This window comes from Lygodium microphyllum, chromosome 21 (genome assembly GCF_053477565.2).
Source record: "Lygodium microphyllum isolate KBCC chromosome 21, Lygodium_microphyllum_v1.1.10, whole genome shotgun sequence".
NCBI lineage: Eukaryota > Viridiplantae > Streptophyta > Polypodiopsida > Schizaeales > Lygodiaceae > Lygodium > Lygodium microphyllum.
Window position 1 is genome coordinate 112,751,930 of NC_141155.1, and position 14,188 is coordinate 112,766,117.

General features: G+C 40.4%; 1 protein-coding gene across 3 annotated transcripts; it reads left to right on the forward strand.

The window, feature by feature from the left end:
• The first annotated feature begins 347 nt into the window (after positions 1 to 347).
• LOC148018442 (ultraviolet-B receptor UVR8-like) lies at positions 348 to 4,242 on the forward strand. Of its 3 annotated transcripts, none has more exons than XM_087661896.1 (5): positions 348 to 871; positions 1,307 to 1,656; positions 2,194 to 2,634; positions 3,037 to 3,424; positions 3,919 to 4,242. In XM_087661896.1, exons 1-5 carry the CDS (start codon positions 641 to 643, stop codon positions 4,159 to 4,161), a joined length of 1,653 nt encoding a protein of 550 aa, XP_087518022.1. In that variant the 5' UTR covers positions 348 to 640; the 3' UTR covers positions 4,162 to 4,242. The 3 variants fall into 3 exon arrangements, with proteins under 3 accessions (XP_087518022.1, XP_087518023.1, XP_087518024.1); XM_087661897.1 differs by having other exon boundaries at positions 349 to 871; positions 2,224 to 2,634; XM_087661898.1 differs by having other exon boundaries at positions 733 to 871; positions 2,190 to 2,634.
• Positions 4,243 to 14,188: the final 9,946 nt, after the last annotated feature.

Below are 14,188 nucleotides of genomic sequence, written 5' to 3' on the forward strand. Positions count from 1 at the left end.
GAGTGAGTGTGTGTGTGTGTGTCCGCACGCCACCGCTCTAACCTTCAATGCAAGACATGCGAGAGAGAGAGAGAGAGAGAGAGAGAGAGAGAGAGAGAGTGTGTGTGTGTGTGTGTCCGCACGCCACCGCTCTAACCTTCAATGCAAGACATGAGAGAGAGAGAGAGAGAGAGAGAGATTGTACTTTCCAAGTTTGGGTTGCAGTGTACTTGTGCCACATGGGATATGCAATAGGTTTGGTAGATTGCTCAATTATAAGTTAACTAGAAAATAGATAAATGGATTTAAGCTTACGGCTCACGTATACCCGTCTCGTTATAACTTATAAGCCCCTTAACAAATCCTTATGTCAAAACCTTATGCTGACACCCTTGTGTTAACGGAACCTTGGTTTGATCGGATGATGTGAAAGAACACGCGCCTCTTTGCACGATGCATCCCTCGCCTCTGGGAATCCATCGATTCCCTTAGACGTCCCCCCCGGTTCCTGTGCTTACACAGGAAATATATTACCCTCGCACAGGAATGCCTTGGCGGTCTCTCTGAGGTAACCGCAAGAAGATGGGACGCGCTTGTCAAACGATGCCCCTCAACACGATCATCCTGTGATCGCAAATCACAGAACAGGAAAAAGGAAAAAATGGAGGAGGTATCATCTTCCTGCTCCTCCCCTCGCCCTCGCAAGCGCCCTCGCCTTCACGAGAAATCCAGAAAGGAGGAGCAGCAGCAGCAGGAGGAAGAACCAGCGCAAGGCTCACCGCCACCGGAACCCAAGGCGCCATTTTTCCCTCTCATCTTCCGGTACCCCGAAATCCTGCTTGTTGTGCTGGGTCAAAGCCATCTGGAACCCAAAGACCTAGCTCGTCTCGAGGTTAGCCTTTATTATCGATCATTCCTAACAACTAAAGCGATGCAAGTCTGTAAAAGGATAATCTACTAAAAAATTATTCATATTGACTGTCTTCTGTCCTAAGCCTGTTGATCTGTATTGTTTGAAGGAAATCCAATTTTCATAAATTCATTTGAAGAAATCAGAGGTTATCAACTTTTTGCATGCATATGTTGATATGTATCTTTAGGAGGCAAATTTTTTACGTTTTTTTGAAAGAAATGTAATAGTTCTTCATATGTTATAACCATTCTAGTTTTTAATCTGTTGTGATCTGCATTTGATTGCATGCATCATCATGTAGGTTTTTCCTTTCATTGGAAGGAGGAAGTTACTGTTAACGTCCGTCTTCTCATGTATAGCTGATCTCCTGTCTTCTTTTCTGACATCTGTTAATCCGTATTTGTTTGGATACAGTCATGTTGCAGATTTTTCCATACGCCTGCTGGCATTCCTCCAAATGAGGATCTATCTTTCACAGAACTGGCAGCATGGGATATGTGCCAAGATAGAGCCGTCTTCAAGAAGATGCCAGAGGAGGAAAAGCAAGGGCTCCGCCACCGTTGTGGTGGCACTTGGAAGCTGGTGCTCCGTTTTCTTCTGCAAGGGGAAACCTGCTACCGTCGATCTATGTCACAGGCTGTTGCAGGACCAGGTCACAGTGTTGTGGTCACTGACTCGGGGGAAGTCTATGCCTTTGGTAACAACTCTTGTGGCCAGTTGGGCACTGGCTCCACATATAAGGAGACACGTCCTTGTCTTCTCAGGTGTGCCACATGAAATTTATGCATGGGTGTTTTCCATATATTGCATTTGCTTGTTCAGGAAACATGTTCTTGTTTTCTCAGGTGAGCCACATGAAACTTTCACATCGATGTTTTCTCTATGTCACATTCGCTTGTTAATTTTTTTGCCGGTCACACCTTTAAAGAAGCTATATGTTGTGTGCTACTGCTTACATGTAACATGCATGCATCTTCCTTTCTCCTTTTTGAACTGTCTACTACTGTCTGCACTGTACTAAGGAGCTCAATTGTGTCTGCAATGCAGCAGGTTAAATTGTCTAGGTGATTGGTAATGCCAATTTCTGTAGTTGCATTGCATCTGTTTATCACTTGAGATGCAGACATAATAGTGACTTTTGGCTCTTAGGTGTCTGATGTTTGTGAATGGCCAGTAAGAGCAAAAAGTGCATATTTGAAACTCTGGGCTCACGATGATTGTTACAAGTTACATTGCAATGTTGTACACATGCTGTGCTGTGCTGAGTACACATGTTAATTCCTTTTCTGATTGGCAGTCAGTCTGAGAAAGCGCAAGCTTGCTGCATACAGGTCATTGCAGGGAATTCGTATTACCCAGGCAGCTGCAGGTGTTAGCAGGACAATGCTCATCAGCCAGACAGGGCAGGTGTATGCATTTGGGAAGGACACTTATGGCGATCCTGAGTTTGGTGCACCAGGTCCAGCTGCAACTGCAAACATCACTAGCCCACGGCTGGTGGAATCATTAGCAGGTGTATTCGTAGTCCAGGCTGCCATTGGCAATTTCTTCACAGCAGTTCTATCTCGAGAGGGACATGTGTACACCTTTTCCTGGGGGTCAGATGCCAGGCTCGGTCACCAGACAGAAGCCCGAGACTTGAAGCCACAGCTTTTGAAAGGAGCTCTTGAGAATATACCTGTTGTGCAGATTGCAGCTGGATATTGTTACTTGCTAGCTCGAACCTGTCAAGCCAGTGGAATGTAATATATCTTCCATACTAATGTTTCTCTGTACTCAACAAGTGTCTTCAACCAGCTGTGCCTAAGCCCTATGTTCCCCCTAGGGCACTTACCATTGTCTAAAAGAAGTCTGCTTCCTTTTATCAACCACTGTTAGTAATATGCAAGTTGGGGCTGCAAACTGTAAGCTATGATCCTTCACCTCCTTTGCTGGAGTAGATTAAGTTTCGCATTCGATATAGCTTGAGACCACCAGTAAAAGGTGGAAATATGCAGATTTGGATGAATAAGATGGAATCCAGATCTTGGAAGTGCGCATTTCGCAAGCATCTCTACCATCATCCTGGCTGGGACTCTCCTCTGTACCTAGCTTTTGAATGCCTTTTGAACAAATCTCATCCATTTGCTGGAAAATGGGCGCAGGTCAGTGTATTCTGTAGGTTGTGGACTTGGCGGCAAGCTTGGCCATGGAACCCGGACGGATGAGCATTTTCCTCGTCTTATTGAGCATTTTCACACATTGAAGTTTCAACCAGTATCTATAGCAGCTGGACCCTGGCATGCAGCTGCAGTTGGGGAAGATGGAAGGGTCTGTACATGGGGATGGGGCCGCTATGGATGCCTAGGTCATGGCCACGAAGAATGTGAATCACTTCCTAAGGTTGTGGATGCTCTGAAGGATGTGAAAGCAGTTCATGTTGCAACAGGGGACTATACTACCTTTGTTGTTGCAAGGGATGGAGATGTCTACTCGTTTGGATCTGGGGAATCAGCCAGCTTGGGGCATCTTGACCAAAATCCAGACTCACAGGTTAGTCACCTACTCATCTATCTTGAACAAAGGCACTTATGATTGAATCCCTTCATTCATGCCTCATTTGAAAATGCATTCAATAGGTCAGCTCTTAACTCTGCTCTCTTCCTTCTGACTATGCGGACTCACGCAGTTTTCTAGTCATATATCATCACATTCTTAGTCTTAAGAAGCTTCATTGCATTCCCAAAAGAACCGAATCCAGTAGATATACATACATTCTACACTTACCTGTGACCTGCTTTTAAATTCTTTGCATCATTGTTGATCTCAAGACTGAGCCTCATTTTCCTGCCGAGGGAAATTATTGATAGTCATTCCTGGTCTTTCCACTGGCCATCCACAGTTGCGCTGGCTGGTCTTCCATTTTCTGACTTATGCAGATGGGTTGGATGAGTAAAAGCAGCACTGCTGCTGAAGCAAGTAGGGGAAGCTTTCCTTTGGTTGTACATGTCACATGTGAGCACTGACATTCTTTTGGCGTATCACAGGCCCATCGTCATGCAAATGTGATGAAACCAAGGCTGGTGAGTGCTTTTAGGGCACAAGGTGAGAAGGTTGTGCATGTAAGCCTTACCAGTTGTGTCACGTGGGATGCCCACACGTTTGCAATCACAAAGTCCAATAGGCTTTATGCATTTGGATCGGCAGACAAAGGCCAGCTAGGCATTGGCATCTCAGGCAACAGTATTGAGAGATGCTCTCCGGAACTTGTTGATATTGATCTTAGTTAAAACATTTGTGTAGAGTTGCACGTTCTCCCTTTGACATAGTGTTATCTATGCAGTTTTAGCTCTCCTACACGAGACACCAACCCCCCCCCCCCCCCCCCCCCCCCCCCCCCCCCCCCCCCCCCCCCCCCGCCCCCCCCCAAAATAAAAAAGTATGCACACGTATTGTGTGTCTGCATGTGTTTGTGCATGCATGCTTGGAACTCAATTCATTAAGGTCTTTGAAGCTCAAAGGAAGAATGCGGGTTCAAGTGATGGATGCAAGGAAAGAAATCATGTTGCAAACATTGTTTATAGAAGGAATATATTCGATTTACTAGTCTTCTAATTCAGGCCATTTCAATTTGCTACCAATTTGTATACAAGCAATTGAAATCAAATTATTGATAGAATTATCATTTGTGGTCATTTTAAGTTTTGTTGAATGTATGCCTATGAGTTGGTGGACATGAAAAGTTTTTAGTGGTTTCATTGTATTTGATTTGCACTCACGAGCTTGATAAATGTTTATGGCTAGTTTCTTTCTTTGGTTTCTAAATGAGTCAATGGTTTCCAAAACTTAGTTCTATGGTGATCATTTTCCTTGGGTACTTGTCATAGAAATAGAAAATGCGATTAATTTGAGAGTAACTACTATATATTTAGAAAGTTCTTTGTATGTTTCTCTCTCTTGTTTACTGTATGTGGTTAAACTTAGTAGTTAGTCTAGTGGTCTTTGAACCGTAAGAGTAGGGGCCAAATATCAAGCAATTTTTGTTGCATCGTATCAGTCTTTAGTTTCTTTAGTTACAAGCTCATTCATTGAAAAGGCAAACCATTGGAGTAGGAAGGTTAAACAAATTGCATTAATTCTCTATCATTTTATCATTAGACATCTTTTGGTGGAAGACACAGAGTGATGGGTTAAGGTGCAACAAATTTGGAGGGAAAATGTTGGAATAGGAGATATAGATGAATTGCTCATTCATTTGTGCATATGTACTTTTTGAAAGAGAGCCTAGTGTGATTGAGGGTTGGATATAGGTGGCGCAAGATTGTGGCATTATTACAACTAGGTACTCTCAACAAAATGAGCACTAGATAGCTAGGTGTGATATTTCCTTGACAACCATGACCAAGGCTAGTATCTTTGGTGTAGTAAGTAGAGCATGCGTTTTCTTGTAGAAGAGCAAACAAGAAAAGCCTCCATAATCTTTTTCTTTCACACTGGTAACTTTGCCATTCTTTCCATTAAGAGTTGACTTAGGTGGTGCAAGATTGTGGCATTATTAAAACTAGGTACTCTCAACAAAATGAGCACTAAATAGCTAGGTGTGATATTGGCCTCACAACCATGACCAGGGCTTGAGTACCTTTGGTATAGTAAGTAGAGCATGCATTTTCTTGTAGAAGAGTAAACAAGAAAAGCCTCCTTAATCCTTGTCTTTAACACTTGCAACTTTGCCATTCTTTCCATTAAGAGTTGCCTTGAGGGTTATGTAATTGCAATATGTGGAATTTCGTGCATTGATGGTTCCTAAATGTAGGAAGTAAAATATGACATTGTAGTGTGAATCAAGATAGACCATGCTTCTATAGAGTTATGGTGGATCTTGTAGAGTTCTCTTGTCTAGGGTGCAACTTGTATGAGTGTTTAGGAATGAGATTGTGTATAAAATTACATAATGTATAATGGTATTGATACATCTTTTGTGGTGCTATGTGTATAAGGAGCCATCATCATTGTTCTTGAGACAACCAATTTTGAAGTCATAGGTGCATGGTTACTTGGTAGATCTTGTGATTGAGTGGAAAGAATGGTTGGTATGCTTTTGTTTGGTTACTTTAGGATAGAAATTCTAGTAGTAGTTGCCATGTTATTGCTTTAGTCCTATGTTTACATAATTTATGATGTGTATTATTCATCCTTGTTAACCCCTTGTTTGCTAGAAGCATTGTAAAGCACTTAGTAAATCATGTCATACCACAGTGATTGATAAATACTCTTATGGGGTTTTTGTTGATTGACTTTGTTGGGCTATCTTTGTGATGGTTTCAAGAAGGTAGGATGATAGAAAGTGTAGAGTAATGACTTATATGAGAAAGTACTATGGTAGTGTATGGTTGGGGACTAGAGGTTGTGTGGATACTAGAGTGTAACTAAAGTCGAAACATAAGTCCCTTGAACATTGAAGGGACGTCAAAACCTCATTACACAAGATTTGAAACTTCCAACCATTCCTCACAACATCATCAACAATAAACCTAGTGTAAACGATCAAATGCAAGAACATTTTACAAATACTTGACCTAGTCATGCGAGTAAGGACAATTATACCTTGCCATACACTTGATATCTTGTGCTTTATTAGTTGGTAATTGTTTATCCTTGCTATCCCTAAGTTGCTCACTTGATGGGCGATACCTTACCTTCAAACTATAAATAGTCTAACCCACTATCAAATGGCTACCTTGACAACAACTTGGACCTTGAAGAAGGGGCTAAATTCTTAAGTGATATATGATGAGGGTATCCATTGTAGCCCTTGTAGCCTTAGCATTGCACTAGTCTTTGGCTTGGTGCTAAAAACCACTTTAGAGTACATAATAGTGTATTGTGCATGGCTGTGGCCGTTTGCTTGAGAGCACCTCAATCTCATCTTGTTGACTTGATTGTGCATCGGCCTAGTTGATTGATATGGTAGGATTGCTTTGAGCATTGCTTGACTATCCCAGCTTGTCAAATCCCTCATTTAGGGTATCCTCAAGGTATTCTTGGATGTAAATAACTCGAGAGCTACTTAGGATTTTTGCTAAACCTTTGGCTTGAGCACCACAACCTTATAGTTCCATCATATCATAGACATTGCCTAGCCACTACATGATATATGCACTTGAGAGAGCCTCAAAGGAGCTTCCAACACTCTCAATGTATCCCTTAAGGTATTGATGCTCATTGTTCTTGTCCCCTTGATCAAGTTGAATCTTGTGTTGAAATAAGTCATTATTACATCATTGTGATCATTTGGTTAGTTGAGGATATTGTGACTTGCTATGGCTTTAAGGGTATCCAAAAAGTTTAGACAATGAACACTTGGGACATTGTCTTACACGATACCTTGAGGGTACTCTCTTTTCGCTTGCCTCATTGTGGCCCCTACATAAAAAGATCTTACTACTTGAAACCATACCTACTTGTGGTTGACCTAAAGAGACATAACTCCTCAACCTACTTGACAAAGAGGCACCTTACACCTTGTGGACTACCCCTGGAGGCATTCACCCAAAAAAGTATTTGAAGGCTATGCATACCTCACCCCTTGTAGCTACTTACGCTTAGTGTTTTGATCCATTGATAGTTTTAGGACTTGTCTAGCCTTGGCATAGAGGGAAGGCATCTATCCCTTGAGAAAACCTTTTGTGAAAGAACCCTAAACAATTAGTCCTTGAGGCATTAATGCCTTGAGGGAATTTGAACCATGGTAGAGCACAATTCTGGAGTCCTTGGATAACCAGATCCCATTGGTCATGTCAAAGAGTGCTCTAGCTTCATGTGGGATTACCATAGTTTGTCTTTTGCCAAGAAAGAGGAGGTCTTCACTTGATTTAGTATCTTCAAGGTATTGGACCAAAAATATCTAAGGGCTCGCATTTCATGCCTTTGTACTCCTTTGAGTTGTGCTAACCACTTAATCTTTTTAAGCCTCTTCAAATTACTAGCCTTGCATTAGAAAGAGTCTTGTACTTCTTGAAAGAGACCCTTATATGCTTGAAAGGAAGTTCTCAAGCTATTTGTTTTCTTGGAATGCCTTGAGAGTGTGGAAATTAAGACCTAAACTTTATAAAACAACATCAAATTGCAGGCTTTTGGGCTTAGGCTTGTGCTCAACAATGAAGCATTATTTAGAGGCATTGTGTGGATAGCCTTGTTGACCAATTGTGGGTTGAAAAGTGCCCTTTACAAACATGTGCAAGTGATCTTGAGATAATAAAATATTGAATACCTCAAAAGGCTAGGATTCATCCCTTTACTCTTTGATTGAAATCAATGATCAATCTCTAATCATTGTGTTGGCACCTTGGAAGTCCTTAGTCCCCTTGAAAAGCCTATGTGCCAATTGTTTTCCAAAAGCCTTTAATTAGTGAGATATCATCTTGAGGTATTAGATGTAGTATATCTAAAGATTCTAAGTACCATTAATCAAATTTTCTAAGACTCCATCTAGTATAGGGCAAGGTAAAGTTTTTGCAGAGACCATAAGCCTCGAACCTTGCCTCTAGATCATCCCAACCTTGTCGCATAGAGACCCCTAAAGGTGTTAAAAGAAAGAATACCTTGAGAGTAGGCAAGACACACCAAGATCTTATGGAAAAGTAATGAAATTTATTGGGATAAATACACAACAATCGGGGCATTAGATGAACTTCTATTCTTTTAGAAGCTACAACTTGCTTTAGTGACAACCTCTCACCTTGTCTCTCAATACTCCACTCTAATTGACCATGCATCCTTCTCTCCAACCCAAGAAACTAGAACAGAAGACTAGGCTTGAGGTGTAGTGAACTCACCAACTTACCTTCGAGCATTGTAGTTTGAAAGCTTGAAGTCTCGAAGATGGTTTAATGACCCCATTCAATGATGTCACGTGTTCACATCCACCACTAAGCACACCAATGAGTCCAGAAGCTAATATAGAAGAAGAAGAAAAGCAAGAAAAGAATGTAGAGCTTCATTTTTCCTTAGTTGCTTACGCAACACACCTCTCGCTGTCTCTTAGTTACCCTTTACAATGGAAGAAAGATGATAGAATAGAGGATGAGAATAGAAAGCTTTAGTAGTTGCATTGATAGAACTTCCATATCATGGATGCACCAAAAGATAAATATAATTGAGATATCTTACCCTTATATAGACCAAAATCATGGTTAGATTTAGGTCATTTCTACCTCTTCACAATAGACCAAATAAAATGGAGTGAACCCCAAAGATGTCTTGAATGAGGTGCAGTAGGTCCATAAGGCTACATTCAAATGCTTATCCTAAGTCTTAGGCTTATCATAAAATTATTTAGTGATGATTTTACAAATCATTCTATTAACTTTCTCTACTAGTCCATTGCATTGGGGATAATAAAGAGTAGAATGCCTATGTTTGATGATTAGCCTCCCCATGAGGTCCTTTATAAGGTCTCCACGAAAGCCTAGTCTCCTATCTGAAATAATCTCTAGTAGAGTTCTAAATCTGCAACAAATGAATTAAAAAATAATAATCACTTCTTTGGTAGTGATCCTAGTTGTGGCAATAGCTTCTGCCCATCTAGTCATGTAGTCCACTTCCATTATGATGTATTCTATGGTGGCGCCCCATTTGTGTTTAAGGGTTTGTATCCCTTTTGCATTTTAGGGTTTCCATAACTATGAATTAGGGTTTACGCTCTCTTAATAGGCATTTTGTCTACTTTGTTGGATCTAGGCCGGTTAATCCTTGAAGTATGCTTATACCTTAACCTAAATACTCCACTCTATTCTAGTTACAAATCCATGCATGCAATCCACACAATAGTTGTAAGTGTGAAAAATACAACTATAAGAAATTATACAATGTGGACAAGAGTGAGTCAGTATTTGACAAAATAATACAACCATAATAATAATGTGTCCATGGTCATTGAAGCATTTTAAAAATAATATCCTTTCAAAAAGTAATTCTAACACTTGTGCTTTGACTTTGCTTTGACATTCTTCGACTTTAGCATTCACAAAATAGTGTTAACATTATCCCCCTTCAAGACGAGTGCTAGTCCCATGGCACTCATGTCAAAGGTAGGTGTAATATGCTCGAAATATTCGATAAAGAAGTAGTTTGGAAAGAAGTAATGATCGTGATGGAGGAGTAATACATGTTGCTAATGGAGAACTTTGAATGAAGATAATGATATAGAAATGGTAGGTAATGAAGAACTCTAGAGTATAATCCAAAATTTTTTCCTTTTCATCATCTACCATCTCCCTTAATACCTGCAATATCATCTATGCCAAAGTTCATAGAAATTTGTACTCTAGAGTTCTTCATGAACACTATCGTATTGATGATATAGTAATACATGCTGCTCATGAAGAACTTTGGATCCACTAGTTATAGAAACTTAGATTGTACAATTCAACAAAATTATCCAAGTTAGTTGCTTTGGTAGCCAATCCACAAAGGTAAGTAATCAAATCGTGGAGCAAGGAAGGTCTTGTGAAGCAACTTGCTATATGTAATTCCTCTTGAACCAGAATCTTATCAAGTAATGGGTGATATTTCAGTTGGGATTGAATGTCCAAATTTTGGATTGGGATGATGGAGCATATTGAAGTGGTCTCATAGTAAGTTGGGTCAGATTGAAGTGTATTGATTGTACATCACTACTCAATCATTGTCATAAGACGACTGCTATCACAAGCAAGCTCTAATCAATGAGAAAATCACTTGTGCAAAAATGGACTCAAGGAATTGCAATTTTTCTCAAGTTGATCAAGTATTGATTAGTATTTAATTTGGTCACAAAAGCATAAGAGAGAATAAGTCGGCATGAGACTACAATTGCTTTTGAGGGAGGGTCGTAGCATATTCATCCATTGCGAGGCTTTTGTAGAAGAGATGTTCACTCTCTTCCCAAGGTGGATAGCATGTGGAGGCAACTTGAATTCCCTCATCATTGGCAAGCCCTAAATCAATCATTGTGAACAACTTGGCATAGGTGGTGAATATGTTGTCAAATTGGAGCATCCATTCTACTTCAAAGTAATTGTCCTTCTTTGTGAAATGAGCAGCCATGGTTCTTAAAGATTGACAAACTAGAAAACATTTCATAATGGCATAGGTAAATTAGGTTTTGTGGCACTAATCTGTAGGTGAGTTTGGAGACTTGCCCTAAAGTGGTATGGGATTTATTTGGCTCAACCTGCTTTAGACCTAGGGTTTAGAGTCTCAAGTACATTGCTTTCTGCTATTGTATCCTTGTATCCTTGTTTAGAGTCTCAAGTACTCCGCTTTGCATCATTTGATGTAAATTCATTTCGGATGGTAGTAGAAGTAAAGGAGAGATGAGGTTCTATGTCATTTAGCCTTGGAATAAACCATTCATAGAAATCAGAATTATATTGAAAAGAAGCATAGGTATCAAGAACTTGCAAGTATCGGGTGGGACAAAAGATATATCTAATGATATCAACAATCATGTTTCCTTATCCCAATTGACTTGCAACATGTAGCTCTTCCTTTGAAAAGAGTTTGAACAAGGGGTCTTTTTGGGCAAGTTTAGAAAGGTTTGACACCACAGACATTTTCAAGCACTCTTAGGATATAGGGGGCTACATATATCCGATCATGCATTTACATCTAGAGCACCTTTCTTTGCTCAGCAATAGTCACCTAATAACAACACACCTTGTAGCTAGACCCCAACTATAATAGCAGTTTTTATTCAAACTCACTTTATCATTTTGCTTTCCTGGCCAATGTCACAACTTCCTCCTTGCTTGTCTTGCAATGCCTAGTGTGGAATATGGGAATCAAGCAATGCTTCTCTTGCTCAACTTTAGTCATTTGCATCATGACTTCTCCTACAATTGCTGGATAACACCAACATATTTATGTTTGATGTAACCATGTTAGAGGCTTTTCTAAGAGCTTCTCATGCTCTTTAGTCAGAATTCCAATGTTGGCATGAACATATGCACAAATGAGTGATAACATTATGTCCTCTAGTTCATTTTAATGCTCAATCTCCACTTGATCTTCTTGCTATGTTGACTTAAACACCTTATAGTCTCGATCTTGGAATTTTTAGATTTGTTTTTGACAATGCTCTCAGAGGGAGGTCATCGATCCTTAGAGGTTTTCTAAGTTGTCCTTTGTGGTGGATACTTTTTCTGTGATTGAGCAATTGCACTAGGCTATTGTTACCAGATTTTCTCTGTAAGCTTAGGCAACAAAGGTTCTTTTGGTTTGGGAGACTTGGTTGGGAGGATGGACTAGTAACTTCTTGGGGTTGTTTCTTGTCAACACTTGAGGGCTCTATCTTGTCCATCCTTGGACTTTCTTGTTTAGCTTGAGTAGCATCACGTGGATTGATTGCTTTGTTGTTTCCTCTTGGAATAGATAGTCAAGTTTTGGCTTTTCAGTCTCTAAGACTAGTTTCATGGCCTCTAAGTGGATTGATTTTGTCTCATTTCATTTTGACCTTGATCTAGATCAGTGTTTGGGTCTCTTTCTCTTTCTCTTCGATTTTAATGGGACTTGGGCTACGGTAAATGGAGATGGGTGTGGGGGGAGTTAGGCAACCGGATCCAATGATTTCCCACATAATATCCTTGAGCATGAAACAAAACTTTGGAAACTTGTCACGGCTTTGTGGTAACTATTTGTTAATGCTTTCGATTGTATTCACTTAATCTCATTGTCCTTCTAGATGTAGTCCTTTTCTTGATATCAGGTGTATTATGTCTAGAAATTTGGGTCCTCTTTGATTCTAGGAGGATCTCTATTGAGTGGTTCCTTCTTTTCCTCTTGTGCCTCGAGAAGTTTCTTTGGAACTCTTTGACTATCCTCACTAGGGTTCTTATCTAACTCTAAGGCAAGCACGCCCTTCCTTGGAGAAGAGATAAGGTTGCCTTTGCTGAGAGTGGTTACTCTTTACACTTGGCAAGCTCACGTGTATGCAGTGTGCTATGTAGTCCACTTTGCATTGAGATGTGTGCTTGAAAGGTCATCCAAGAAAAACTTTCACATATCCCCTGGATTTGGAAGCACATAGAACATAATGGGCATTCTCTCAATCTCTTATGTCAGGAGAATTTCATATCCTTCTAGGAGAGAACAGGGTGATCCTCCATAGGTCCTAATAGTTGCATTTATTGGGACAAGATCAAGTTGACCAATCTTAGTCTTCATACACTGCAGGTGGTGGCTGCCCATCACTATCACTTTATTCTTGGTTCTTTTTATGATAATAGAATAAGGGAAGGTGGGTCACACATTATGATTGTTTGGAGTCTAACATACCATCTTGCTCTTTATTGCTTGAACCTTCATAGCTCTTGCTTCCACTTGCTTCTGCTTCTACTTATGCTCTCACTCTTGCTCCACCTTTCACTCCTTGAATGGGATTTTAAATGATTCTACTCTCACTAGCATGGTCGATAGCTACATACTTGTTGGGCCCTTGCCACCATTGGAATTGAGCACTTAAAGACAACTTGGTTGGATGATTTCCCCTCCTCTACTTGCAGTGTGTGCTATGCCTATATGGAAGTGATGGTTGTGGTTGTGTGCACCTATGATCTTAAATGACCTTATATGATGTTAGCGCAGTGTGTGTTGCATAGGTACTATGTGCACTAGGTTCTTATGATGTGAGAAAGTGTTCCTTGGTTACTTGCTCGAGTTGGAAAAGCTTCTCATTGAGGTCTAAAGGCACTATGATGTTCCTTCCAATTCTTGATTTCAAAGCATACAAGTTCTCAAGGCACTTTGAGACACTTCCATTTCAAAGCACAAAAGAGTGAGTTGTGCAAAATCAATCTTTCTTCCTTTTCAAAGATCAAGTGCAGTTGTGCAAGCGATGCCACATGTATCATAGTCACCAAGAAGGCAATGTGTCAAGACAATCCTTATGCAATGCAAGGATTAGACTCATAGATGAAATGAGATGCAATGAATATTGTGCGAGGGTAGGCAAGTGTGTATGGAATTGGGTAGTGGGGTTGGGTCCTAGTGTTGGAGTACTCATACTGTGGGAGTGGGTCTAGTGTGGAGTGATCCTAGTGTGGGAGTGATCTAGTGTCAGTGTGTGGGAGTAAATCCGAGTGTGGGAGTGATCTAGTGTGGGAGTATGGGAGTGATTGTAGTGTGGGAGCGACCCTTGTCTGGGAATGATCATAGTGTGGGAGTGAAATGGGTATTGGCCTAGTGTGGGAATGAACTGGGTCCTAGGTCTAGTATGGGAGTGAAATTATCTACTAGTGCAACTAAGTGAACTTAATCTTGTAGTGCAATAGTAAAATT